The 26,937-nt window shown below is 45.2% G+C and overlaps 6 protein-coding genes across 6 annotated transcripts; 3 read left to right on the top strand and 3 right to left on the bottom strand.

Moving 5' to 3' along the window:
- The first annotated feature begins 3,375 nt into the window (after positions 1-3,375).
- Positions 3,376-4,548, top strand: LOC127774871 (uncharacterized). Its single transcript, XM_052301165.1, has one exon. The coding sequence runs from the start codon at positions 3,773-3,775 to the stop codon at positions 4,301-4,303; it is 531 nt and encodes a 176-aa protein (XP_052157125.1). The 5' UTR covers positions 3,376-3,772; the 3' UTR covers positions 4,304-4,548.
- A 2,270-nt stretch (positions 4,549-6,818) lies between these two features.
- LOC127775090 (uncharacterized) lies at positions 6,819-10,036 on the top strand. Its single transcript, XM_052301400.1, has 6 exons — positions 6,819-7,148; positions 7,225-7,374; positions 7,440-7,698; positions 7,802-8,020; positions 8,706-8,848; positions 9,417-10,036. Exons 1-6 carry the CDS (start codon positions 6,891-6,893, stop codon positions 9,714-9,716), a joined length of 1,329 nt encoding a protein of 442 aa, XP_052157360.1. The 5' UTR covers positions 6,819-6,890; the 3' UTR covers positions 9,717-10,036.
- A 1,577-nt stretch (positions 10,037-11,613) lies between these two features.
- Positions 11,614-12,647, bottom strand: LOC127774659 (uncharacterized). Its single transcript, XM_052300938.1, has one exon. The coding sequence runs from the start codon at positions 12,364-12,366 to the stop codon at positions 12,004-12,006; it is 363 nt and encodes a 120-aa protein (XP_052156898.1). The 5' UTR covers positions 12,367-12,647; the 3' UTR covers positions 11,614-12,003.
- Positions 12,648-15,284: 2,637 nt separating this feature from the next.
- On the bottom strand, positions 15,285-17,321 carry LOC127773323 (formin-like protein 5). Its single transcript, XM_052299379.1, has 2 exons — positions 16,167-17,321; positions 15,285-16,082 (listed from the first exon to the last, which is right to left on the bottom strand). The coding sequence occupies exons 1-2, from the start codon at positions 16,986-16,988 to the stop codon at positions 15,669-15,671; spliced, it is 1,236 nt and encodes a 411-aa protein (XP_052155339.1). The 5' UTR covers positions 16,989-17,321; the 3' UTR covers positions 15,285-15,668.
- Positions 17,322-17,450: 129 nt separating this feature from the next.
- Positions 17,451-21,066, bottom strand: LOC127773325 (uncharacterized). The gene is made up of 6 exons (XM_052299382.1): positions 20,881-21,066; positions 20,692-20,764; positions 18,350-18,401; positions 18,206-18,275; positions 17,910-18,040; positions 17,451-17,636 (listed from the first exon to the last, which is right to left on the bottom strand). Exons 1-5 carry the CDS (start codon positions 20,968-20,970, stop codon positions 17,957-17,959), a joined length of 369 nt encoding a protein of 122 aa, XP_052155342.1. The 5' UTR covers positions 20,971-21,066; the 3' UTR covers positions 17,451-17,636; positions 17,910-17,956.
- Positions 21,067-24,361: 3,295 nt separating this feature from the next.
- LOC127773324 (PLASMODESMATA CALLOSE-BINDING PROTEIN 3-like) lies at positions 24,362-26,937 on the top strand. The gene is made up of 3 exons (XM_052299381.1): positions 24,362-24,702; positions 25,074-25,347; positions 26,113-26,937. Exons 1-3 carry the CDS (start codon positions 24,651-24,653, stop codon positions 26,477-26,479), a joined length of 693 nt encoding a protein of 230 aa, XP_052155341.1. The 5' UTR covers positions 24,362-24,650; the 3' UTR covers positions 26,480-26,937.

Genomic DNA, 26,937 nt, shown 5'->3' on the forward strand with positions numbered 1-26,937 from the left:
ACTGGTTCCTCAAAAACTAGTGGATCAATCCAACCCACTTTTCTTTTACATATGGGTCATCCTCTATAAAGTAAGACCATCACATCCCTCGTGCTAAATAGACAGACGAGATAATCTCATCCGAAACTAAGGATGAGTCCAACCCATCTTACCTCATCCCAAAACAAAACAGATACTTAGATTATGGGTGTATCTAGATCCTAAAAAATTTTGCCCAAAAATATCAAATAAAATGTTTGGATACATGCATGGAATATTAAATATGGATGAAAAATAAATTAATTGTACAGTTTGCATGTAAATTGCGAGACGAATCTTTGAGCTTAATTGTGTTATGATTTGACAATGTGATGCTACAGTAAATATTTGCTAATGACGGATTAATTAGGCTTAATAGATTCATCTCGTAGTTTACAGACGAAATCTGTAATTTGTTTTGGTATTAGTCTACATTTAATACTTTAAATGTGTCTGTATACTTTAAAAAAAATTGGCCAGCGAACTAAACAAGGCCTATCTTTGGGCACTTCGGGTATTTGGTCCTTTGAGACAGACGACTGAAGACACCTAAAAAAATGTTCGGTCTTTATCAAAAGATGACCGAACTAGAAACATAAGATTAGTGTTCCGGTTTTTTAAATCGGTTTTCGGTCTCGTTTTATTTTGTCCATCTCTGTGCACCCACCCACACACGTACTAATAGTAGTTAATAAACCATATTTTGGTATTCTTTTACCATCTAATCTTATTTTCCACGCGCGCTCTTCTCAAAATGCTAAATGTCCTTGTTTTCTGCATTTATATTTTTCAAACTGCTAAACAGCGTTTTCAAAAAATTCTAAAAAAATATGCTTTAAAAAAATCATATTAATCCATTTTCAAGTTTATTTTAGCTAATTAATTATGTGTTAGTGAATCGCTCCGTTTTACATACAGGGAGGTAAAGTTTCTCACCTCCACTTCTGAACGCAATCTTACACGCCTACAAAATATTTTCTAGCATGCGTTTAAATAAATGGAGACCAATGATAATTCATAGCCTCGCTAAATTTCTATAGAATTGGTATTGGAATTTAAACCCTGATAAGTGCATACACCCACGACTCTCGTAACACCCCGGTGTATTTACTTCCACAAACTTTTGCCGGTCTCTGTGCCTCCATTTGATTTGGATAAAAATGAGTGACGTTTTTAGCCGAACAGTTCTTGAGTCCCATGGTCAGAACAAATTCCGTCACTGGGCATTACATTTGCCGATGAAATGAAATAATAAAGGGTTGGGTAGGATCGTGCATGGAAACAACACCATTAATCAAGTAAAAAAATCGAAACAACACCAAGATCACGTACACAATCCGGCTAGCTCCGAAAGGAAGTTCAAAAGTTGGGGAGAAAACGAGACTGTGACGGACACTTTCGTGTTTTTTCCTTGTCCCAAGAAAGATGGGGCAACTTGATGATCATGGGTTGATAATTTGGTGAATTAATCGCGCACTCGCATGCAAATGGTGCCGGTCGGTACATCGGTTGTAGACTTATAGCTGTCACCGTGTGTGGTGAGTCTTAATCAATTTGCATATTAGTAGATGGGTGAAGAAATTGTGCGATTACACTAAACTAGCTAGCTGCATTGAACCATGGCTCTGTTGATCGGTTTGCTGTTGCATCATACACCTGACGCCTTAGGGTGTGTTTGAGAAGGAGGGGATTGAGGAGATTGGGAGGACACGCAAAATGAGGTGAGCCATTAGCACATGATTAATTGAGTATTAATTATTTTAAACTTTAAAAATGGATTAATATGATTTTTTAAATCAACTTTCCTATAAATTTTTTTTTTCGCAAAAAACACACCGTTTAGTAGTTCGGGAAGCGTGCGCGTGGAAAACAAAACTATCTTTCTCTCTTTCTCCTGCGCTCGAACGCAGCCTTAAACTCCATTTTTCGAGTCATCAGATCAACTCTAGCATTAGAACAAGTTTAATAGTACAGCAATTACTAACTTTAAAAATTAATATTTTAGCTAATCAAATAGTTTACTCATATAATAGTAACATATGTACTACATCATGAATACATGGCTCATCTCTTATGCATACAACCCATTTCCTTTCTTTCTTTCTTCTCCATCTAAACACTTAGACCTATCCACTTTTTAATACTCGCTCCTACCGTCGATTGGGGCGGATCGAGCGTGGGTGCTGGGAGGACTCGAGTCCCCCTACCCCGCTAGATCACCATTGATAGAAGAGGAGACGAAAGGGCAATAATAAAGAGAAAATGAGAGTAGGGGAGATTGAAGAAGGAAGAAGGAGATAAGTCCCCTCTTAAATCTTCTTTTGGATCCGCCCATGACCGTCGGAGAAGATATATAGACCCTGTTTGGATACAGGGACTAATGTTTAGTCCCTGTCACATCGGATGTTTGAACACTAATTAGAAGTATTAAACGTAGACTAATGATAAAACCCATTCCATATCCCTAGACTAATTCGCGTGACGAATCTATTGAGCCTAATTAATCTATGATTGGCCTATGTGATGCTACAGTAAACATGTGCTAATTATGGATTAACTAGGCTTAAAAATTTTGTCTCACGAATTAGCTCTCATTTATGCAATTAGTTTTATTATTAGTCTACGTTTAATACTTCTAATTAGTGTCAAACATCTGATGTGACATGGACTAAAATTTAGTCCTTGGATCCAAACACCACCATAAGAACAAGGCCAATAGTGCAGCTAGCAGCAAGCTCTAAAATTTTGTCATGTCAAGTAGAGCTAACTCATACAATAAGCAAACTACAAGTTACCTATAAGCTGCCTTGGTTAAAGCATACATACATTAAATACTTATATAGATACATCAGTTGTTGACCACATAATATATTTTTTATTACCTCTTTTGGCTGCATGCGGGCTATATGGTTTCGGGTGTTGTGCAAGCGCTGGCGGTAAAACAAGCGCCTGCTTGTTTCATTATTGACGAATTTCTTTCCTTAATCACTGATTAAGCTGGTTAGCAGGTTTTGGAGCCGGTTTAATAGAGCTATTGTACCTGCTCTAAGCATCCAGTAGTAGACTACGGTGATGATATCCACACTGCAAGTTCCAAGAATCAATCCTGCCAAGTGGTACACAAAACCATAAAACCAACGTGCACGTTAAACGTTTTGTGTGTGTGAAACCCAGTTTCGTTTTTATAATCCCTCCTGGTGAGCAGCTGCACATGCAAAAATCAAAATACAGTTGTCTCTGCTCTATACTTGTACTACAACCCGGTCGGCCAGGCTAACACTCCTACTACTACCACTACACGAATAGCAAGTTGCCCCCAATCCGAGACGTGCATCTCTACCAGCAAAACTGCGTGCGACTTTGACGAATTCTGCCTCAGCGAGTATGCCCATTGGCTGCAACAATATAATTCGCTTCACGGTCGCTGAATTTTTCCTTCCCGGTTTCCATTGACCTTGTACTGGTTTGTGTGTGTCGGTATTTCCCTTACAAAATGATGAGTTGGTGTGTGCGCGCAGGCGCAGCGCGCTACTGGTTCAAAGCAAGCAGCCACACCTTCCGCGAACCGATCGTTCGATCGGTCCAGCCGCGTCCGGTTTAATATAAACCGGCACCCGTAAAGCGATTGGCAATTCAATCGGTATTGGATTGATCAATCATCGTCACCTCGTTTTGCTTGTCTACTTCGATCGCCGCCTCCGCAGCCGTCGTCGGAGAGGAGGAGGAGGAGGAAGAGGAAGAGGAGGAGTGGGAGATGAAGAAGGAGGCAGGGGCAGGGAGCAAGCTGGGGAGGTGGCTGGGGGCGCCGGTGCGGGCGCTGTCGAGGGCGTGCGACTCGTACGTGCGGAAGATGTCGGCGTGCGCGGGGCACATGCCGACGCACGCGGCGGGCGCCATGGGGCGGGGCGGGTTCGCGCCGGGGGCGATGCAGGCGGCGACGTTCAGCTCGCGGTCGCGGCGCGGTGGCGTTGACGGCGGCGGCGACGACGACGACGTCGGGGCGCTCGTCCGCGCGCTGTCCCAGCGGCAGGCGGCGTCGTCGGCGTCGGCGGCGACGTCCGTGCCGGTGAGGAGCCGCAGCGTGGCGGTCGGGAGGATCGACGAGGACGCGCCGTGCGAGTTCGGCGCCGAAGACGCGCGCCTCGGCCCCGTGGCGGCGCCGCCGCACGTGCGGCGGAGCCGCAGCGTCGCGGTCGGCGCCGGGCGCGCCGGCGTCGGGTTCGGCGGCGGCGCCGGCGCCATGAGGATGGGACCGGGCGTCGGCGTCGGCGTGGTGCGCGGCTGACCTGACCGACGCGAGTGACGGCCTCCGGCGGCGCGTGCAGCAACAGTAGCACGCACGCGTCGCGTGTCGTCGTCGTGTAGTAGCTTTACCTAAGCTTAGGCTTGCTGTCTTTTCATGGTTCGTGAATCGTGAACACGAATTATTTACAGCTTTTTTTGTGTGTAATTGTGTCGCTTTCGGTGTGATGTGTAGTATATGTACATATCCTTTCCTTGTGATTACTAGATTTGTCACGATTTGGAACTAAGCAGCCAGTTTGACATCTGCACGTTACTTTCCATGCATATCAGCATATGCATGTGCTGTATTATCCCAGCAAGTTTGGTGTGTATTTCTTGATTTCTAGTAGTAGTTTATACTTCATCAAAAGAAAACTTAACCTAAAAATAAATATGACCTCCTATAGTATAATGAATTAAACCTCTATCTAAATTTGTTATACTATATGAGGTCAAATTTCCTTTTATATTGGTTTTTTTGGAACGGGGGAGTATGTACTATTTGGAAATTATAAATCGTTGCAAGGCATCTGTCTCCAACCAAGTGGTCGATCGATCATAGAACCAACCTACTCCAATTATCTATCCAATGATCCGTACGTTAAGTTTGACCTTCTGGGATGAGCCGATGTGTGCACCTGTCGAAGTTTGGGCGCGTCCGACTTTTGCATGGCTACACGCTGTGGCAACATCAGGAATTCAGGATCGTCCCAGTACCTCTCACTGTCCCAGTGATACTCAGACCCTGTTTAGATCACACCAAATTTGCTCTAAACTTCCAACTTTTCAAATCACATCACATCACATCAAAAACTTTCCTATTCACATAAACTTCTAACTTTTTTTTCAAAGTACCAATTTTTCCTAAACTTCTCCTCAATTTCAGAAACTAAACACAACTTCATACTACAGAGGATCTTACGGCTTTGTATAGGGAGCTAAAAATATGAGAAAACAACTGGGGAACATCTGAAAGAAAAAAAATGGAGCGTCAGAGCTTTGGTTATTGGAGTAGTTTATTTTTCTAAATTTTGTAGCTAAAATTATTTAGGGTGTGTTCGCTGGAGCTAGATCCCAACCAGCACACTGCACACGGAAAACGGAGCGGTCAGTTAGCACGTGATTAATTAAGTGTTAGCTTTTTTTTCAAAAATGGAACAATATGATTTTTAAGCAACTTTCGTATAGAAACTTTTTTTAAAAAAACGCATCGTTTAGTAGTTTGGAAAGCGTGCGCGTGAAAAACGAGGCGGAGGGAGCTAGGAACCAGCCCTCCCGAACAAACCCTTAGGATTCGTCCAAAACAGATATCGTTGATGAGCTTATTCGGGTACGTGAAACATGACGGATCATTTGGACATAAATAATAGACTATTATAATCTTGAAAACTATATTTATTTGATTTTACAAAAATTCTACATATAAAGTTTTTTAAGAAACACATTGTTTAGTAACGAAGTAGCATAGTTGAGATCAATTTTAGAAATAATTCTATATATAAAGTTTTTTAAAAAACACATTGTTTAGTAACGAAGTAGCCAAGTCAAGATCAATCCGATCCGAACGCAGCCTAAGAAACTAGAGATTATAGTAGAAACTACATGCGCAGTTACTAAAACTATCCTAAACTTGACCTATGCGACAGGGATGGACTCCCTTCGACGAGTTTCCTCCGACAAGATCGATCAAGCAACCAGGTCAGCTCTTTTCTTCACCGCTACCCTCCTCCATGTTGCCGTTCGCCCTCGCCGGCGCCAAAAGGCATCAACCTGTCAGTGTGGCCCGTCTAGTTTTGTCCCAGTCCCAGCACCAGCTCACCACTTGCTATCAACCGCGCGTCTCTTGTGATCACGGTGTAGTCTCGCCAACCACCCCTCCTCCGCCTTCCAGACCATTTCTCTAAGCCCAATTCTCCATGTGGTGTTTTTTTCTTCTGAAGATAAAGATAAAGAATAACAATGAAGATTAAGTGTTTTACGTAGAACGTGATGGTATTAACGTATAATTAAATAAGTTTTAATTATTACAAACTTAAAAAATAAATTAATTTGATATTTTAGAGCAACTTTCATATAGAGAGTTTTCGCACGAAACGTACCGTTTAATATTTTGAAAAGCGTGATACGAATATCCAAAATTTTATTCAGTTTTTGCAGTGAAAACGAACGGGTTTGTCTCCTCATTCACATCCGGAATCCTAAACCTTGAACCTAATCCCACAGCTGGTCGCGACGTGGTCTGAAAACGTTCACGCGCGCGATGGACGCGCTCACGCGCATTCGTTAGTTAGTTAGTTTGGATTTCCGGTGGAATGCGACCGGGAGACGGCCAGGCCAGGCTTCCGACCGAGACGCCGCCGAGGCCCTAGAGCGCAACTCCCAAGGCTGTAGAACAATCCGTGGACCGCGGCGTCGCCGTCCATCGTCACCGGCGCCTCTCAGCCACTCACCACGGCGACGTGTCATCCCATCCAGCCATCCGTCGTACCCCACGTCCAAATCCCAGAGCACCACCACATCTCCCCGAATTTTCCCAGCCGCGAACTCCTCCGAGTTGGTTGGCCTACGCGCCTAGCCAGCTAGCGACAATGGCCGCGTCCGCCGCCGCCGTGGCATCCACCGCGCCGCCGCAGCCGCTGCGGCCGCGCCGGGGGATAGCCGTGCCGTCGTCATACTCACACCGCGCGGCGACGCGGCTGCGCCTCGCCGTCTCGGCGTCCTCCACCACCACCGGCACCACCGAGACGACGAGCGAACGCGGCGGCGCCGAGCGGTTCTACTTCAACTTCACCGGGTTCCCCTTCCCGCTCGGGCCGTTCCTCAACCGCCGCACCATCCGCACCGAGGTAATTAACCCCGCCTGAATCCTTCTGTTCTCCGGCGGCGGCGGCGGCGCGTGTCTAATGGCGTCGAACGAAGCAGGCGGTGAAGGGGAGGATATGGCTGTTCGAGCAGGAGCAGGCGCTGGGGTTCAGCAGCGTGTCCACCAACACCCGCATGACCGTCATCAAGCTCAAGTCCGGCGGCCTCTGGGTGCACGCCCCCATCGCGCCGACCAAGGAGTGCATCCAGGCAAGCAATCCCCGATCTCCCCCGTCTCCTCCGATTCAGCCTCGTCTCATGTCGCCGCCGTGCAGCTTCTCAAGGAGCTCGACGCGCCGGTGGAGCACATCGTGCTGCCGACCTTCGCCTACGAGCACAAGGTCTTCTTCGGGCCATTCACCAGGAAATTCCCCAGGGCGCAGATATGGGTGGCGCCCAGGCAGTGGAGCTGGCCGATCAACCTGCCGCTGGAGTTCTTCGGGATCTTCCGGGCCAAGCCCCTCCAAGACGAGGACGACGACACCCCATGGGCGGGCGAGATCGAGCAGAAGATGCTCAGCTCGCCTGAAGTTGGTAGCGTCACTGTCACCAACCAATTCGAGCTTCTATTTCATCAGCAAATGGATGCAATTTTTTTTTATAGCTGTGTGCAATGGTGTGAATTTGGTGATTTCAGGGATTGGACCCTATGTGGAGGTGGCATTCTACCACAAGCCTTCGCGGACATTGTTGGTGACGGATGCCGTCATTTTTGTTCCTCGGCAGCCACCTGAGTGTATCAGCAAAGAGTCGTTGCTGGCATCTGCCAAGAACGGCTTGGCAGTGAAGATTTTGAGCAAAGGAAAAGAGGTCCCAGATGAACCAGTTGTGGACAATAAGCTGAACCGTCAGAAAGGTGATTGTAGTGAGTTTGATCTGTACTGTCTAATTGCGGCTATGAGTGCCATGCCATATACAAGAATCACTTTATTTTTAATGTAACCTCTGAAAAGGGTGGGGAGTTCCTGCTTTTCATTAAGAAGAAGAGAGTAGTGCTCATTAAGAAACAAAAATGACTGAAACTAGTGAAATATAGTGCTCATGGTTTAGCAGAAATAGTGTTGTAGCACACTAGATCGGTATGCACCAGCCTCTGTTTATCTTTTTTGGGTCTGGAGTGCATAACGATCTTTGTTAAACAAAATCGTAATGTTCACTGCTTTGTTTCTGTTTCTTTGGTTTGCTGCATGACATTCTAAAAAAAATCCTTGCGAAGCTCATTTGGCAATTCCATTCTCTGTGAAGCTTCAGTGTAAGGGCTTGAGGTATTCCCATGGACTCCATATGCCTACTATATCGCCATATCGGTTATGAGGTCTTTACTCTGTATTATCCTCAATGCTGATATTCAGTTTTTTTCGTCTTCGCTGTAATGCCAAAGATTATTGCTTGTCCTCAGACATTTAATTTTCTGCTCAAAGCATAAGCATCTGATGAAAATTACAGCATAATGTTTTCTTTTCATAGAATAGGGTCATATATCTTCCGCATTGAATTGATAATACTGGAACATTGCAGTAACCTTGTTGGTGTAACAACAGGATGGGAGCGAATGGTACTGCAAATATTGTTTCTTGGTCCCTCAAATCTTCTGGAGCCAAACGCAAGTTTTGCTCAAATGTCTCAGAAGTTGATTGTCTCCCCAATTGTGAAGACACTTGTTTTCAGCAAAGTTCCAGAGAAGGTATGTTCATGTGGTGAATGGAAACTATAATACACTAGTATCTGCTGAACCTGGCTGAACATTACCTTCTGTGCTTTTGATCTATAGGATTCATAAAACTTAGAATTACAACTTGAATGTTTTCCACGGGACGCTACGACCACACATTTTATCCTTTGGGTGTCAATATCTTCAGCTTGTCATTACAAGCTGCCTCTAGTCAGAAGCATTTCCTTTTTCAGTTGCAAACCTGCAATGTGTATGTAAATGAGTCAATCATGAAAAGTTGCATGCCCAGACTAGAATATGAAGCAGCTTTAGGCATCCTTCCTATGTGCTACCATAATTTATGCACTGGCTGACTCATTATCTAAAAAAATTGCACTGGCTGACTTGCAAGTTTTATATACCATTGAAGTGCTGAAGTGGAATGACCTGAGATCCCACCAAGTAGTATTTCTGATATTTCTATTTTGAAAAAATAAAAAAAAATCTTAATTTTTTGAACTAGCATTTTGGTATTTCACACTTCCCATACATTTCTCCCAATGTCAAGCCATTGAAAATTTGAAATCATCTGCCTCTGCAGGTGAGAGACTGGGTCGACAGGATCGCTGCAGACTGGCCATTCAGGAGGATAATCCCAGCTCACTTCGCAGCTCCGATTAACGCGAGCCGGTCCGACTTCTTGGCTGCTTTTGCTTTCCTAGATGAGTTCCTCCCCGAGCGATCTCCAGCATCGCCCGGCCTCTCACTCCTCTTTGCCTCGCTCATGGGCAAGGCGGCGAGCTACTTCCCCCCTGATGACATGAAGACCCTGTCATCCCTGGACGAGTTCTTGGTTTCAGTTGGTGCTGTCAAGAAGACAGTTTCAGGCAGAAAGCGATGATACGGAGAGATACTGGCAGATGTATTGTTCATAGTTTTGTGTTGAGATGAGCTTGTTGCTGCTGTACATGGTTAACACTACTAAACTGTACTCCCTCCGTTCACAATTTAAGTCATTCTAACATTTTCCACATTCATACTAAAGTTAATGAATCTAGACATATATATCTATCTAGATTCATTAACATTAATATGAATGTGGAAAATGCTAAAATGACTTACATTGTGAAATGGAGGAAGTATGTAGTTAGCCTTTATCCAAGATTATATTGTATATACCTTACTGCAGTCTATAGAAGAGGCCAAAATGTTTACAACTCAGCTGAACATCTGATGATTCTCTATGACTGGGTCTGGGTCTGATCTATTTGGCATGACTCCGGCTACAACTTCAGAAAAGTCCAACTAACGGTTTCAATTCTATCTAAAAAAGACGGTTTCAATTCTATCTAAAAAAGAGTGATGTTGCTGAAGTGATTAAAAAATTAACTAGTGATGTGGAGCAGGTTTAAATCGCTCACTATGTAGCATTTATGTCGATAATTCAAGCATTGTATACGTCATTAGTTCAATTCTTCATAGGAACTACCCGTGAGCTTGCAAAATAGATTTGTTTATTATAAAGAGATTTGTTGTTCCTGACCCTGCTTCACCTCCACAATTTTATTACAGACTACGCTCTTTTGTAGTTAGATTGAGAAGGCCCTATGAGAATTTCTCTTGCCCGGGCTAGCAGAGAGGCATTCATGTTTGTCATTTTAATGGGGGTGGTGGGGTTCAGTTTAGCATTTAGAGAGCACAAGATTAGAATGCTGTGCACGGTGTCTGTGGAGTAATAATTCCTTGTTCAGATCGAGCCAAGTTCAGTTAATGCAGAAGGTCCGCATCCATGAGCCGTCACAAGCCAAAGTACATCATCTTCTGTATCCTCACGCGTCAGACATTAACCCCATTATAACCACTAACCAACGCGTTATACAACTTCTGATCTAAGTGCCCACTCCATCACTTTCCTCAGATAGTACACGCTTTTGCACTACTAACAGCGACTTGTACATGATTTTTTCTTAAAGACACATAGTTAGATCCACATCAACTCTGAAAATGTGAAGAAATAGTAGTTCAAAGATGCACACAATCACTTATCACTGTATTTTACATGCCTTTGCACTACTAATTGTGACTTATACATGTTCTTTTCCCTAAACAAACATGATTAGCTCCACATCAATTCCGAACTTGTGAAGAAATAGTAGTACAAAGCTGCACACAATCACTACTACTACAACTGTATTTTTTCAGACTGAGAATGTGTAAACCTCGATTCCTACTCCACTTTCCTAGTGAGCAAAACCATCAAAACGTCCCCAAAATTAGCACAGCTCATTGCACACGCTCGCTGGACTTGTCTGAACTCTGAACTCAGAAGTCAGAACTGACATCCTTGTCAGGCAAAGGTAGTTAAGTCAGTTACCATCAAAAGATCTGAAGAACGGTAACATAACGACCAACAGTGACAAATTTTACTGGAGTACGTTAACTCCCTGTAACTGAAGAAGGGTTCAGATTGCAGGCTGTAAAATAAAAACTGGAGCAGTAAATACGAAGGCAGGTCAAAACCGTGAGAGTTAATGCGAAGGGGTGAAACTGACGACGAGCCGCCATTAATTTCTCCAACCTTTTCTCCGTCACAGGATGAGGCAGAGCACCATTTACTCCTCGGCGCCGCGACGCCAACGGCGACGCCGACCACAGGGTGATCATCATCAGATCAGAAGCAAAAGAGCAGGATATATACACACGCATGACCTCATGAACTACTCTCATGTACAGGGTAAAGAGATGAAAAAAAGAAGATGATATGCCTTTGGCTTCTCATTGATGATGTCCAGCCCATCAGCCACAGGGAGAAAGAGATGGATTATGGAAATGACAAATTGTATACAGACGTCACTGCTGCCAGAAAAGAACTTCCAATTTTTTTTCTTTTTTCTGCATTGAGAAATGCAGGCCAAGAAAGCTACAAGAAACACGGTACTAGATGTTGCCAAGAATTGGGAGGAGGAAGAAGAAGAACTAGCCTATACATGCAATTCTATCTATGTTATTGTTGCCATGCTGATGTAGTAAGCATCGATCCTCCATTGTAAGTCCTTTCCGAGCTCCAAGAAAGTGCACCCGGAAAGCAAGAACAAGAGAGGACGACGTCGACGGATGATGAGCCCGGCTGCATGCCGATGTGTCCAAGAAAGCAAGAACTGACCAACGCCTCGCCGTCGCCGGCGTCCTCAGTTGTGCAGCGGGTTCGGCCCCGTCGGGACGAGCCGCTTGGCGACGCCGTAGCGCAGGTCGACCTCCTCGTCGCGTCCCGGCGGCGGTGCCGGCCTGCGGTGGTGGCGCCTGACCCCGCCGCGGTGGCGCATGAGCTCGTGGCACAGGGGCAGCGGCGGCACGGGCGCCGCCTGCCTGGACGAGCCGCCGCCGCACACCCTGGCGAGGATCGCGTCGACGTCGACGGCGGACATCTCCGGGGCCCGCGGCGGGCGCGGCTGCTGCTGCGCGGAGGCGAGGACGAGCAGCGACGCCAAGAAGACGGCGCGGGCGACGCTCCAGCTCCACCGCCACGGCGCGGACGGCGCCAATCCCCCCATGGCCACGGCGGCCCTTCTTGGTCAGGGGAGAGAGAGAGAGGAAGAAAGAAGCCAAGCTCAAGAAGACGACGGCGCGCGGCGATGGTGGTGGAGGCGATGGCTTGACTGGTGGCCGCGGGCGATGATGATGATGAGATGAGACGGGGACGCGCGGCGCGGGGGAGGTGGGCTTTAAAGGCAGCGGTGTGAGGTGCATGAGGAAGCTGGAAAAACAAGCAACGGCTGCTGGGTGATGGGCGGGCTGATGGGGTGATGGCTCGGTCGCTCGCGGAGTCGCGGGATCCCCGATTTCCCAACTAAATTTCGGGTGGAAAAAACGAAGCGAGACGGGCAGTTTTCCCCGTGCGCGCGCGTGTACGGGGGTTAGTACGTACGCGGAGAGGAGGAACCCAACACCCGTGACGCCGTGAGGACGGGGAACTCGACCGGGGCCGGGATGACACACACAGCCGGGTCCGGGCCAGTTCACCGCGAAAGCGGAAACGCAATGCCGACAGAATATTTCGCTACAGTCGGTTACGTGAAGGCTGCAGGGAGAAAACTAAACGGAGGGCCAGTTTTCACCGCACGGATGCTGCTCGCCAAAGGTCCATCAGAATGGCAGTGTTCATCACCGCACTGATGCTGCTAGCTGAAGGTCCATTTAGAATGCTCATTCGCTTGGCAGATTTGGTTTGTTCTTTTGAACTTTTTTTAAAAAAATAACGAATAGCACGAGATAGTATGTTTCATATCGATATGCCGGGAAAAAATTACAACAATACAACTCGGAAAGGTTATTGTTAGAAAAAGGGAAAACAAAACACACCACCACTTGCTTTAAACTTTGAGATAATCTAAAAAATGTCACTGACAGGCGTCCAAATCCAAGAAATAATATCGACAAGTTTGAGTTCCAAAAAATACCATTGTATAAGCGATTTTATCTAAAAATACCATTGTTGTTAGGATTCCATCCATACCGCACCATTAGTGCTACAGGATGAACAATGTATTTACCGACGCGGAATGGATAGAACCCTAGCGACGATGACATTTTTAGACAAAGTCGTTTGTACGGTAACATTTCTTAGAACTCACGTTTGTTGATGGCATTTCTTATATTTAGACGCTTGTCAATAACATTTCTTGAATTATCTCTTAAACTCTAACTTTTGGTGAACTGAAACTGAGGACTGAAATACATTGCAAATAATTCAGTTTAAGACCGGGGAATTTGATTTTTGGTTAGCTCGGTTTAGTCTTCAGTCATGACTGAAACATCTGGTAGTTTTATGAGAAAAAAAAAACAGATAAATCACAATCGTACATGATCCTTAATAGGCTTCTAGCTATTATTTCGATCAGTTCAATTAAGTAGTTAACCGAGTGTAATGACCGAACTGATCGTATCTATTTATCTTAGTAAGAATCACAGACCGGGATCAGTTTGGTTAGGTTTTCGGTCATTTTGCTTGCTCCTTCCCTATGCTGAGCTAATTACGAAAGGCTAACCAACATCAAGAAAAGAGTAAATTAGGTTCTTGCCCTACGTAATAGCAAGGCTAATAATACAGCCGACCTGTTAACTATAAGATTTTTTTTAGCATTCTTTTAGCCTACCCATATAATAGTGAACTCTTTACAATTAATATAGGGTCCACTTGTCTCTCTCACAGAGTTTATTGGTTCTATTGTCCAAGCCGGCTGTAACTTTATAGCCGCTTCTCCTCTCTCTCCTCTCTTCTCTCCTTCATCTCAGCATTTAGCCGGTTTATAGATTACTTTTATACTTGCTCTAACTGACGAGAGATGAGTGTAAATATGTACAAAAACATGTAAAACATTCGTTCAAGTGTCTCCAGGACAACATGTTATTAATCTTAACGAATCAGAGCTAAAACAGCCAAGCAAGCAAAATTAGCGTTGTTATTGAATATAGTACCATTTTTATTGATTCACCGGCGGTTCAAACTTCAAAGAGCCACCTATCCTCCGCAATTGCCACCGCAAAAAAACAATATCAAACCATACCTAATCCCCACCATTTTTTTCTTTTCTGTATTTAAAGATCGCATAAAAAGTTCACCACCTTTACTACAAGGTAAAATTCACACGTCCTAACTGTAACAGGCACTTTTCATTCACTGTTCTATCAAACCTGTACAGAGTACGGCCATTGGAGTTGCCTGTTGGAAAGGCCTAGAACTGATACAATATGTGGTGTCTGACACTTTAGCCCGGCAACACGCATGTTCCTTTTGCCGGTCCAGCCAAAGTGATCCAACCCTGTACAGCAAATAAGCAATCCAGGACAGTCAAAAGGCATGGCCTGGATGGAACAGTCACCAATCACCCGTGGCATCACAGCCACAGGACAGTCAAAAGCGAGGAGCAATCAGTTGGGTTAGTACTGAATTAATATGACAGCTCCAGGACATTGTAAACTTTGTGCCCACAGCAACCATTATTGATTTTCTTTCAGGTCCTCCATAACCACTAATTTACAAGTAATGTATGCTGAAATTTGTGGTGTAACCAAAACAACAGAAGGCAATAGCAAGCCCCAAATGAAATTCACTTGAAGATCTGAAATGTGAAGTATGATGATGAAATTCACTTGAAGATCTGAAATGTGAAGTATGGCTTCATTCATCAAACAGATACCAAAAGACAGGGAAAACAACATTGACTGAAGAAATAAATTGGTGGATGGCTCAAATTCTGGGGAAACAATTAAAGAAGCCACGTTGTAATAAACTTAAAACAACCAAGACAGCCGAATGGTAATCAACATGAGTTATCCAACGAACAAAGATAGAAACTCAGTCAAGGTAGTATTAATGTGTGATTTTCTTCATGAGTTAGCTGCCAAACAAAGATACAAACTCAGTCAAAGTAGTACTGAAGAGTGGTCTTCTTCAGCTAGAAATAACATCTGAAGTTCAAACTGCAGCACAGGGAATTTCGATTAATCAAAATGGACATGATTGACAGATTAATTCAAGATCCCACATGATGACATCAAGCAGGGTATCTTTAGTGCACAAAATGATCCAAGCTAGAATTATCGATGCTAAAGCTAACAGTGCAATTGTATAACCCAGCAACAAAGGCAATGAACACACAGGGAATTTGAGCATACAGCAGGCTAAGGCTCCTAGTTCCAAAGATCATTGCTGCAGCACAAACTCTACCATCTGAAAAGTTCTAACCTCTTCTCAGGAAATATCAGTGAAAAAACAACGGTAGGAATGTAAAAACACCATGACAATCCACATAATTCTAAACTTCAAATTGCATCGCAGGATGCGAACCACAGGTTATCTCCTCTCCTCGTCAATCCTTCTCGGCTCCATGTACACAGGCATTGGCGCCGCAAGCCTGGGCTTGGCATGAGCACCCCTCTTACTGTTTGAGCGCTTCCTCGCCTCAGCTTCAGCAGAGCTCGAGGTCTCAGAGCTCTCATCAGCATCACTGCCATGCTCTTGCTCAGCCTCATCATGCAGCTCTTGGACTTTACCATTACCACAGAAACTTACCTTCTTCTTGTTCATCGCTGACGGATTAGCCGCAAATGCGGCATTGCAACCTTCATGGTAGTCTTTACAATCCAATTCGCCATTCATTGCCATCTCCCCATGCTCTTTGACTAGCACCTTATCAACAAACTCCAAGATCCGGGTAAGCTCCCGGCTCACCGCGCGCTTTCCCTCACGGATCATCGGGTCACCGCCCTAATCAGAAAACCCAAGATCAGAACACCGTTCCAATGGAATGCCTACCTAATTGAATATGCCCATGGTACGGGTTCTCATCACCTGGATCGAGTCGAGATGGAAGAGGAGGGCCATGGCGGCCTCAGAAATGGCGGCGGGGTCGCCCACCCTGCCTCGCCCGGAGAGGGAGCCCCGGAGCGCGGCGGCCTTGGACCGGAGGACGGCGAGCTCCTTGAGGTGGCGCAGCGTGCGGGACCGCCGCGCCAGGAAGCGGCGGAAGTGCGCCTGGATCGTCCGCGCCGCCCGCTCCCTCGCTGGTGAAGGCGGAGCCCGCGCACGGCGTGGCGGCGGCGGCAGCGAGGCCGGTGCATCCTCGTCCTCCTCCTCCTCCTCCTCCTCGTCGTCCTCCTCCTCCCGGTGCGCGGCCGCGCGGGGGCGGTGGCGAGGGTTCCGGTGGAGCGGGGGCGGCACGGGCGGCGAGGCGAAGCAGCGCGGGAGGGTGGACTCGAGCGCGGCCACGCGGCGCAGGAGCGAGTGGAGCACGGCGTGGCTGTGGTCCGACGGGTTGGCCTGCTGCGGCTGCGGATACTGATCGGGTTTGGGCTGCTCGTACTGGTACTGGTACTGGTAGTGGTACGCGTGGTGCGCCGCGGCGGTGGGCAGCGTCGGCGGCGGCGGCGGAGGCTGGGTCTGCGGCTGCGGGGGAGTCGGGGCCGGGGGCGGGGGCGCGGAGCCGAGGAGGAGATGGGCCGCGATGGCGTGGAGGAGGTGGTCGGAGGCGGAGGTTGGCGCGGGCGGGGGCGGGGGCGGCACGGGGTAGTAGTAGCTGGTCGGCGCGGGGTAGCAGCCGCCGTCGCAGCCGCAGCAGCAGGAGCAGCAGGCGGGCGGAGGCGGAGGCGGGTCGTGGTGGTGGTGACGAGGCATTTCTGCGGATCAGATCGGCGCGGCGGCAGCGGCAGCGGCGGCGGGGAAAATCACATCGAGGAGCGGAGGGGAGAGGGGAGAAGGGAAAGGCAGAGTACGCTGCGCCCCACGTGCTCCGGCCTGTCTCAGCACGTCGCGGCGCCGCGGTTTCGCTCGCTGACGGGTGGGGCCGCCTTGGGTTTCCGCTCGGGGTTTATCGACTGGTTGGTCGGCATCCGTGGACTTCATCGGCGGCTGGCCCTGCCGTGGGTTCCAATGGGTTTGGCCTTTTTTTTTTCCGGCAGAATTACGTGCCGTGCTGGACTCGCATCTCATCACTAGACCCACCCGAAGCAGCCCAGCCATGGTACGATGGTTGCTCCATTTTTCAGCAACGGAAAGGCACGATTGCAACGCAGCATCAAAATCTCATCGCAACGGAAAAACGGATTAAATGGTAGTAGAGCGAAGAAACGGCACTGATAGTTAACGGGTACTGAGATCCCGTACCATTGACTGCATATCCTAAGTCAACAGAAGCTGTACAAGTCACCGTAAGCACTAACACAAAGACACGGCCGAGCAAAATGTGTTCTTTCAGTTCGAAGTGTGCCGTCAAGAGATGTCTACGCAAGAGAATCATTGGAAACATCATAAGATTCGTAGTACCTGCAATGCGGAAAATCATATAGTATGTAAGTCAAAACCAACAGCCTACTACTACCTCCGACCCAAAATATATATCAATCTAGGACCAGCCTACTACTATCTCCGTCCCAAAATATATAACAATCTAGGACCAGCCTACTACTACCTCTGTCTCAAAATATAAGAATCTAGGACCAGACAAGATACCTATCCAGATTCGAAGGTTGCTATATTTTTGGGAGTACAAAATTTGGCAGGACAAGTGAGCGACAATGTATGGTGCCTAGTGCTTACCCTCTGTTAAATTACGAAGGATGTTGCACTGCAGGGTTACTGGGCTATCATTCGTCCTTGTTAAAGAAACTTTCAGGTAAGGAAAATTCTTCTCCTTGAGTGAAGTTATCCTTCTCGTCGTCCTCTGGCTTCTGCATTTTTTTCAGACCGCATCAAAAGTGTGTCCAGACTCCATAAACAAGTCGTAAACTTATCCATAGATCGAAATCTAATTAATTCCGTGTAAATAGAAAACACAAATTCATAGTTAGTAGAGACATAGAAATGAGAAAGAGATTATTGGTATTTCAAATTACCAGCATTTCTAGGTTGAAGAATCGGTCCAGTAGTTGTAAAACTTCATCAGCAGAGAATTGTCTATCAAGACTGAAGGAATTTAAAGATGGTCAGTTCAGATCAGAGATTTCATAGAACAGAAATTAAATTGAACATATAGTCACCTTTTTCTCAAGTATTCCATTAGACCATAGATAACAAAGTGACGATGAATGCCTACAAAATAAAGTACAGCAGATTTATTAGCATATAACAGCAAAAGGCATCCTTCACAAGACATATCAAGCTGTATGCAGCAAGGTTCACAAAAGACAAAACAATTTTAGTAAAAAATGCCAAAACCAATAAAGGCCAGCCATCACTTCAAACTAAAGCCCAAAAATATACAACAAAGAACTACTAAGTTCACAAAAAACACAAGACATGAGATGCATATGATATCACAGGGCATCATGACATAGAGATGACTTTGCATTTGGTTATCAAAGACAAGCAAGCACTTACCGCCAGAAAACACTATAATAACGACCAGTATAGCTGCAAGACCACTAAACACCATGGTTCATCCTCCAATTCAATTAACATTTTGAGTTTTTTTTTAAGTTATGTAGCCTACATGTTGTTTTACATTTTATGATTTATTCCTAATTTACAGTATCGTCTGGTGAAATAAGATCTCTTAAATTTAGGAAATTCCTAAAATGTGGACCGTACCCCACAGTAATGGTGTGGAAGCTATGCACGTGCCACAACAAAAAGTCATTGTGGAAAACTGGAAATTCAATTTATGTAATATGTAACCTAAATTACTTATCATTCAACTGATCGAGTTTCATTACATAGAATGCTACAAAGATTTGCAGATACTAATGAGATTTGAGGTGACAATAAACGGATAATCAACATGGATACATTAAAACAATTAGCCATAAATGGAATTGCTTGAATCAAGTGTGTGCATTAGCAACCTGACTTGCAGAGCGTAATTTCTCAGCCCCATGAAAGAAACAGAAAACTCAAGCTGCAGACTTAGGGCCCCTTTGAATCAAAGGATTTATGTAGGAATTTCATAGGATTTAAATCCTATAGAAAATTTTCCTATTTGGCCCTTTGATTCAAAGGATTGAAGCTTTCCAAATCCTATGAAATTCCTATGGAATGGCACATTGCATGTGGATTTTAGAGGAAATTTAGCAAGAGCTCCAACCTCTTGGAAAATTTCCTTTGAGTCTATCTCTCTCATCCGATTCCTGTGTTTTTCCTGCGCTCCAATCAAACGATCATTCCTGTGTTTTTCCTGTGTTTTGCAATCCTCTGTTTTACACTTCATTTCCTGTCAGAATCATGTGTTTTTCCTATTCCTCCGTTTTTTCTACCCTACGATTCAAAGGGGCCCTTAGTATTACATTCTAGCCTATTCAACTCAGTAATGCTTTGCTCTTATAACCTTCATTGCATTCTATTAAACTTAGTATTTGATGGTACACTTAAGGTTACTCATTCCCAGACTGGTCATCATTACTTAAGAACCTAAATAAGCACTCCTATAACTAGCTGTGCAGTAGAGCTCAAATATAATCATGTGTTAATATTAGATTATACTCCCTCTATCCCAAATTATTGGGACCCTTGTAGTTCGAGCAACAAAGGTCCCCATATTTTGGGACGGATGGAATAGTTGATTAGCAATTTCTAGCCATACAAGGATTTTATAGTAAACTCAAAATCTAATTGATCAAAGACGACTTAATTGATCAAAGATGACCTGATTATGGCATTTATCAGCAAAACCAACGAAACAAGCAACTTCATGAATTTTTGGTTTTCAAAATAGAAGCGAGGCATGGTTTCCTAAGAAGAGGACGAGGCCCACAAAAATTATGCATAACCCACTTAATTAATACTTCCATGAATCGGTGTAGAGGTCCAAATTATTCTCACTATATGAGGGGGGGACCCACTCTACCTACCTTAGTTGAATATCAACAATAAACTCCTACCTATGTAATTCATTGAACAGTAACATTGAGAAAAAAGGGGATTTGTAAGTGCGGTGCAGTGGGCGGGAGCGAACTAGATATTCCTTCATATGTACAAATGTACAAAACTTGTAGCCGTAAACCCAAATTGTGTTATGTGCAGGAACAGAAATGATGGAGTACTAAGGATGCCATATTCATTGTTTTGCTCTTTTAGGTGTTATTACAACTGTTGTCAAGACTATCCAAACTGACAGTGGCAGGCTTATAATTCCAAAACTAATTAATCACGTATCCTCGCACACTCTTAACCACGGTAAATGTGTTAATGCGATTTCAAAACGGAAGATCCAACCTCCAACCTCACACATAGTCACATAGAGCTGTTCTCTCTTTCTCTAAGAAAAAAAGGCATCATATCAGCAAACAAAAGATCAAGCAAAAACTAAATACACATCAGAGCACGCGAAACAACATATCACCAGAATGGGAAGCTAAAGGAAATAACACGGCGAAGCATTTTTAACCTTTCAGTTTGGACGGAGGGTAGAACTCGAGAGCCTGAAGCACCCGCAGCTCCAGCTCCACCTGCGATTGCTCCTGTACACCAACGAGCGCACACACGACAAGGACAAGAAAGCATCAACCTCAGATAACAGTCATGCGCATCCCTTGTTCGTAAGAAAAAACAAAAGGGGGGGAGGGCGGGGCGGGACCTTGGGAAGGGACGAGGCGGAGGAGGGCGGCGCCTGGGCCGGCGACTGGGCGGAGATCCCCTCCTGCTCCTCGTCGGCGGCCGCCTCCATCCCCGAGCTCCCTTTCGCCTTCGCCACCGCGGCCGAGCCCTAGCACGCCGGAAACCCGAGGGGAGGGGAAGCTGGACCACGCAGGCTATGGGAGACGAGCAGCATTCGGCCACCAACGATAAAAATCGAGCAGGAGGAGTGGAGGCCCACCACCACCGGCCCACCACTGCTCCCGGCCTGGATGAATTTTGGGGCCTTATGGGTGTTGTCAAACGGAAGCCCATTTAAGAATGGACTTCACAATATAAAGGGTCATGTTGGGCAGAGTAGGCCCAGATCTAACGTTTTCACAAGATTACTCAGAAATATTCTGATGAAGATTAATAGCCAAAATAAACCTTACCAAATTTTGGCATTACCAAAATTTCTTATATAGTACCAAAGTTTGGCAACAAACTAAATATATGCACATTTAACAACTTTGCCAAAAAAAAATATAGTTAGAAATGACATCAATCTAAACAGCTCCTGCTCATTAGACTTTGAGATTTTACTACGGGATGGGCTTGACCAAAGGTTTCTACAAATCCTAAAAATTACATGTGGGATGGTCTAATTCATAGTAATTTTGCAAGAATGTAGCGTGGGCTCAAATCTCATGCAGATCTTCGTTTGTGTTCATTCTCTCTCTAGATTTGTATATTGTTTTACCTCAAGTATCAAAATAACTAAGTTTAGGAATTATGTGTGTATGGAATTCTAAAAATTCAAGGTAACTACAATCCTGCTTTTACACCTTTCCAAAACCACCCACACAGTTTTTAAAGAAATCCACACACTCTAAAATCTTACTATTTTAAAAGCAGAGTGGACATTCTGGCCATGTGATCCGAGGTGGCATGGCTGGAGAACACTCCCACACCATGAGACCACTCCACCTCGCATGATTTTTTCTTACTAAGGGCTTAGAACGCACTTCAAAATTTTACACCCTGTTATAATGAAAGTTTAAACATCTATTTAAAATATTAAATATAGGCTAAAAATAACTAATTGTACGGATTGCGACTAATTTACGAGACGAATCTTTTAAGCCTAATTGCTCCATGATTTAATAATGTGGTGCTACAGTAAACATTTGTTAATGACACCGAGCGGTTTATTAAGCCTAATTAATGATTAATTAGGCTTAATAAATTCGTCGAGCGGTTTATTGATAGATTCTATAATTAGTTTTTTTATTAGTGCTTGAACACCCTATATAATATCTAATGTGACATATTAAAACTTTACAACCCTGTATCTAAACACCCTCTAACATGGTAACATTATGTTGTTCAACTGGTTGGGTTGTGCGTGAATAGTTTCTCAAGTACAAAGACAGTTGTGGGCTGCAACTGCAACTGCTGCCGCCAAGCTTGCCGAACATCTCTAGTCCCTCTGTCCTTAAAAAAAAAAAAAGACAAACCCCGATTTTTCGTGTCCAACTTTGACTGTCCGTTTTATACGAAATTTTTTTATAATTCGTATTTTCATTATTGTTACATGATAAAACATGATTAATATTTTATACGTAACTTGTCTTTTTAATTTTTTTCATATTTTTTTCAAATAAGACGGACGGTCAAACGTTGGACACGAAAATTAGGGTTTGTCTTTTTTTTTGACGGAGGGAGTACTGCCTTGCCACGTTAACTAATATAGTGTGGTAAAAAAAAATGCAAATTTGGAAGTAAAATATTTCATTGTGCACGTAAGACGATTCTAAAAAATGAGACAGTTTGCTATAGTTAAAAACTGTGTTACTACTAGAACGTTTAATCTAAGAGACTGTTGGGGGAATCTATATAGATGTAAAATTTAGAAAATGAACTATAAATCAGAATATATGAAAGTTCAGTTTTTTCTATTCTTATATGCTTTTACTACCAGCCAACTAATTCAGAATCTTAAACTCTTTCAAAGAAGTTTAGGTAATTTTCAACCCATTAGCATACTGCCTTCTGGAACACTGAAGTAGAGTTAAGTAAAACAAAACTTTCAAAAAGATATAAAAGATATAAGAGCATGTACAGTAACAGACTATTAGCCAGCTATAGATATATTTTAGTGAGATAAATTATGAGAGAGAAGAGCAGCAGGCTACAGCCAGCTGCAATACGGACTCCAAAACACAGTGTGTGTATGACTGATGAGACCATATATTAATAGTATAGTAAGCAACTATTATATAAATTGATTATTAAGTTAGCTATAGATAAATAAAAGCTAGCAGTGGACTATACTAACTTTCTCTAAGTAGCCGACCTGCTAATGGTCCATCTCCATCATCACCTCTCTAGAACACACATCCCTTTTGCCTTTCCTCCCGGATCGAACCTATCCGTTATTTAATCCGACACTGGGTAAGTTTTGTCGGAATGATACACGAATATACACAGCTTCTAGAATATACTTCTTCGTCTCATTAAAAAAATATTTTTAGTTTTTATACAACTTTTCTTTTTCATTTAACTTCCTGTAATTATTATTTTTAATTATTTGATGATAAAATATAAATAATATTTTATATGTGATTATTTTAAATTTTCTAATAAAACAGACGATCGAATGTTGAATACATAAGCCGTGTTTAGTTCTTTGGCCAATTTTTTTTAAGTATACGGACACATATTTGACGTATTAAAGGTAGACTAATAACAAAACGAATTACAGATTTCACATGTAAACCGTGAGACGAATTTATTAAGTCTAATTAATCCATCACTAGCAAATGTTTACTGTAGCACCATATTATCAAATTATAGAGCAATTAGGCTTAAAAGATTCGTCTCGCAATTTACACGTAATCTATGTAATTAGTTATTTTTTATTTTATATTTAATATTCCATGCATATGTCAAACATTTGATGTGACATGGTGAAAAATTTTACCAATGGATCTAAGGCTGTGTTTAGTTCCTTTCAAAGTTGAAAATTTAGATTGAAATTGGTAAGATGGTACTGAAAAGTTATGTGTGTATGACAGGTTGATGAGATAAAAAAAATTAAAAATTTGGATATAAACACAGGCTAAATAGTCCTGAATATAAAGTCCCCCAGAATCCGAACGTTAGCCCCCTCTCCTTTTCCTGTCCAAAAGGCCATCTCCTCCCCAACACTGGGCCGCGCCGCATCGTCTCCCATGCCATGCCACGCCAAAGCTGGACAGCGCGCTGTACCGTGCGCGCATTGTGCGCACACCGTCTCTCTCTCTCCTTTCCCCCTGAGACAGAGGACGATGAGTCACCACCTCACCGCCTTGGCTTGGCTAGCACTACCAGTAGCCCAACACAGCAGCGAAGGGGAGAAGAAAGAAAAATAAAGCCGTTGGCATGCGGACACGGCGGCGCCTCGCCCAAGGGGGGGGGGGGGGGGGGGGGAGGGGGGGGCTCTCCTGCACGGTCACGCACGCACCACTGTGACACACAAACGCTGCCACGCTGACGAGGTGTTCAGAGAGAGGAGAGAAAAATAAAAGAAAGAAAGGGAAAAAAAAGGGTCTCGTCTCATGGTCGGTCGGTGTGGCTGGCTGATGGCTGTGCTCGCCGATAAAAAGGACACCGAGGCTCGGTGAGGTTGACAGCACTGCACTTCACAGTTCACACCACCTTCCTTCCTTCCCGACTCCCCACACCGGCCGGTCTCCTTCTCGCTGCAGGGAGAGAGAGCTCGAGTTCTTCTCTGCTGCTGCTGCTGCCATGGCGATTCCGTTGCTGCTGCTGCTCTTGCTGGCCATGTCCACAGGCTCAGGTACGTGAGGCCCCAGCCCAAAACCTGCATCCTCTGCGAGAAAGGGACAAGCAAATCGAACTCGTGTCTGTTCAGTTGTTCTTGAGTTTCTTGCCCATTTTTGTTATTACCACCGTGCACGTAGTTGCTCGTAGGAATCTTTGCCTGGAGCAATGGCTCAATGTTTATCTTGCAATTTCTTGCGCATAGCCTCTTTCCCCCTTTTTTTCGTGTGCACGGTAGAAACATCGAAGAGGAGAGATTCACTCCGAGCCTCTGCTAGCTAGTGCTAGATTTGAATCAGATTTGAGACATGCATGCATTCAGTTCTGAACTTTTGAGCTACCGATTTGAGCTAACCTGTGTTCCCGTTTGGCGGCGGCGGCGAGCAGATGGGGCGTTCTGCGTGTGCAAGCCCGACCAGAGCCCGGCGGCGATGCAGAAGGCCATCGACTACGCGTGCTGGCGCGGCGCCGACTGCACCCAGATCATGCAGTCCGGCGCGTGCTACCAGCCGAGCACCATCGTCGCGCACTGCTCCTACGCCACCAACTCCTACTTCCAGAAGAACAGCCCCATCGGCGCCACCTGCGACTTCGGCGGCGTCGCCACCCTCACCAACACCGACCCCAGCTCCGGCACCTGCAAGTACCCGGCCACCGCTAGGTACATTCCCCCAAAAAACCTCCCCTTCTTTCACATCCTTTTTTCTTGTGTTCTTGTTCAGATTAATGGACTATGGTTAATGTTTGTGGTTAGTGAGTTCTTGGACCTGGAAAAGAAATGAGAGTATCTTAGGCAATCTGCAGTTTTGGCCTGATGCTTTGCATCAATCTAGATTCTTTTATGTGAGCACGCACGGCCGTACTGACTGCAGTTAGATTTGTTTAATTTACCGAGAACTCACTGATCTAGAAGAGTATATACTGTTTCTGCGTCTACCAATACGTATATTCAGAGCCGTGTATCATGCTGCGAGTTGCAAATTTGCAAGTTGGCAGCGCCGGAATAATATACTAGTTGAAAGTTGAAACAATGTTCGGTACTACCAAAAGGTTGCATCTTTCCATGCAAAAGTAGTGTTCCTACTAGCGATACTTGTAGTTCATAGCTGGTTTGCTGCTTTGCATATGGTTCTTGTCCATGTGAAATTAAAAGGCATTCTTAACGGATCTTCTAATCGGAGCTTAAAGCAACGTCTTTTGTGGATGAAAGCGGCTTGCCGGGGTCTGCCGGCCGCCGCGCTACCCTATCTCAAAGTACATTGCACCTACACACCAGCTCATCAGTATCTGCATATACACTCCACTCAGATTAGCTTTCTTCAGTCTAAGCATGTCCAGAATTTTCAGTGCACAATGTCTTCAAGAATTTATAAAGGAGGTTTCTTACTTTCTTTGCTCACTACTACGTCTGATTTTTTGTGTGCAGCGGCGTAGGCACCGGAATGGGAACCGGAACCAGCACCGGCACTGGCACTGGAGTTGGCACCGGCGGCACCGGCACCGGCGTGGGCACCGGCACTGGTGGCGCAGGCACCGGCACAGGCGTTGGCACAGGAACCGGCACCGGCGCAGGCATGGGCACCGGTGCTGGTGCCGGCACCGGGATCACGACCCCGGGATCGACCACCGGCACTCAGGGAGGCGCCCTGAGCCCACCGTTTGGCGGCGCATATGGCCCGTCGGCCGGCGCCATGAACCCCGACTACAACGAGGCCGCGCCGGTGCGCTCCCAGCTGGCCGCCGCCACCGCCGTCCTCCTCGCCGCCGCACCATTCCTGTTCCATCTCATCTAGAGCCACACAAGGGGGCAGTGGATTCCGTCTCGTCGGTGGTGGGGGCGCACGGCGCCGGCCGGAGTTTGGTGGGCATTGCAATGCAGCGGCGTTGCCGGCGTTGGTGCTTTGTCTCGCCCGCGCTTTCCGGCCTGTGCCGCCACCCCTGCTGGTTTTGATCGATCATCAGTGTATTCAGTAGTGGTACTGGGAGTACTCCTTCAGTAGTAGCCTACTCTCTCTGTTATTCAACTGACGAACTCTTCTCCCTCGTGTGCCGGTGGCTACCCAACATACCATGTGGTGTGTTGTTTGTACCGGTGCAAATGCGTAGGTGAAGAGAGATCTAGAGATATTCTTTCGTGGTAGTAGCAGTTTGTGTGTGTTTCGGACATATCTGTGTTACTGTTCACCGTGTGTCGTGTTTTTTATGCTGCTACTAGTACTAGTAGTAGTTGGTGGTGGCCGCTTTTCTAGCT

The sequence above is a fragment of the Oryza glaberrima genome, chromosome 5 (genome assembly GCF_000147395.1).
Source record: "Oryza glaberrima chromosome 5, OglaRS2, whole genome shotgun sequence".
Classification (NCBI taxonomy): Eukaryota; Viridiplantae; Streptophyta; class Magnoliopsida; order Poales; family Poaceae; genus Oryza; species Oryza glaberrima.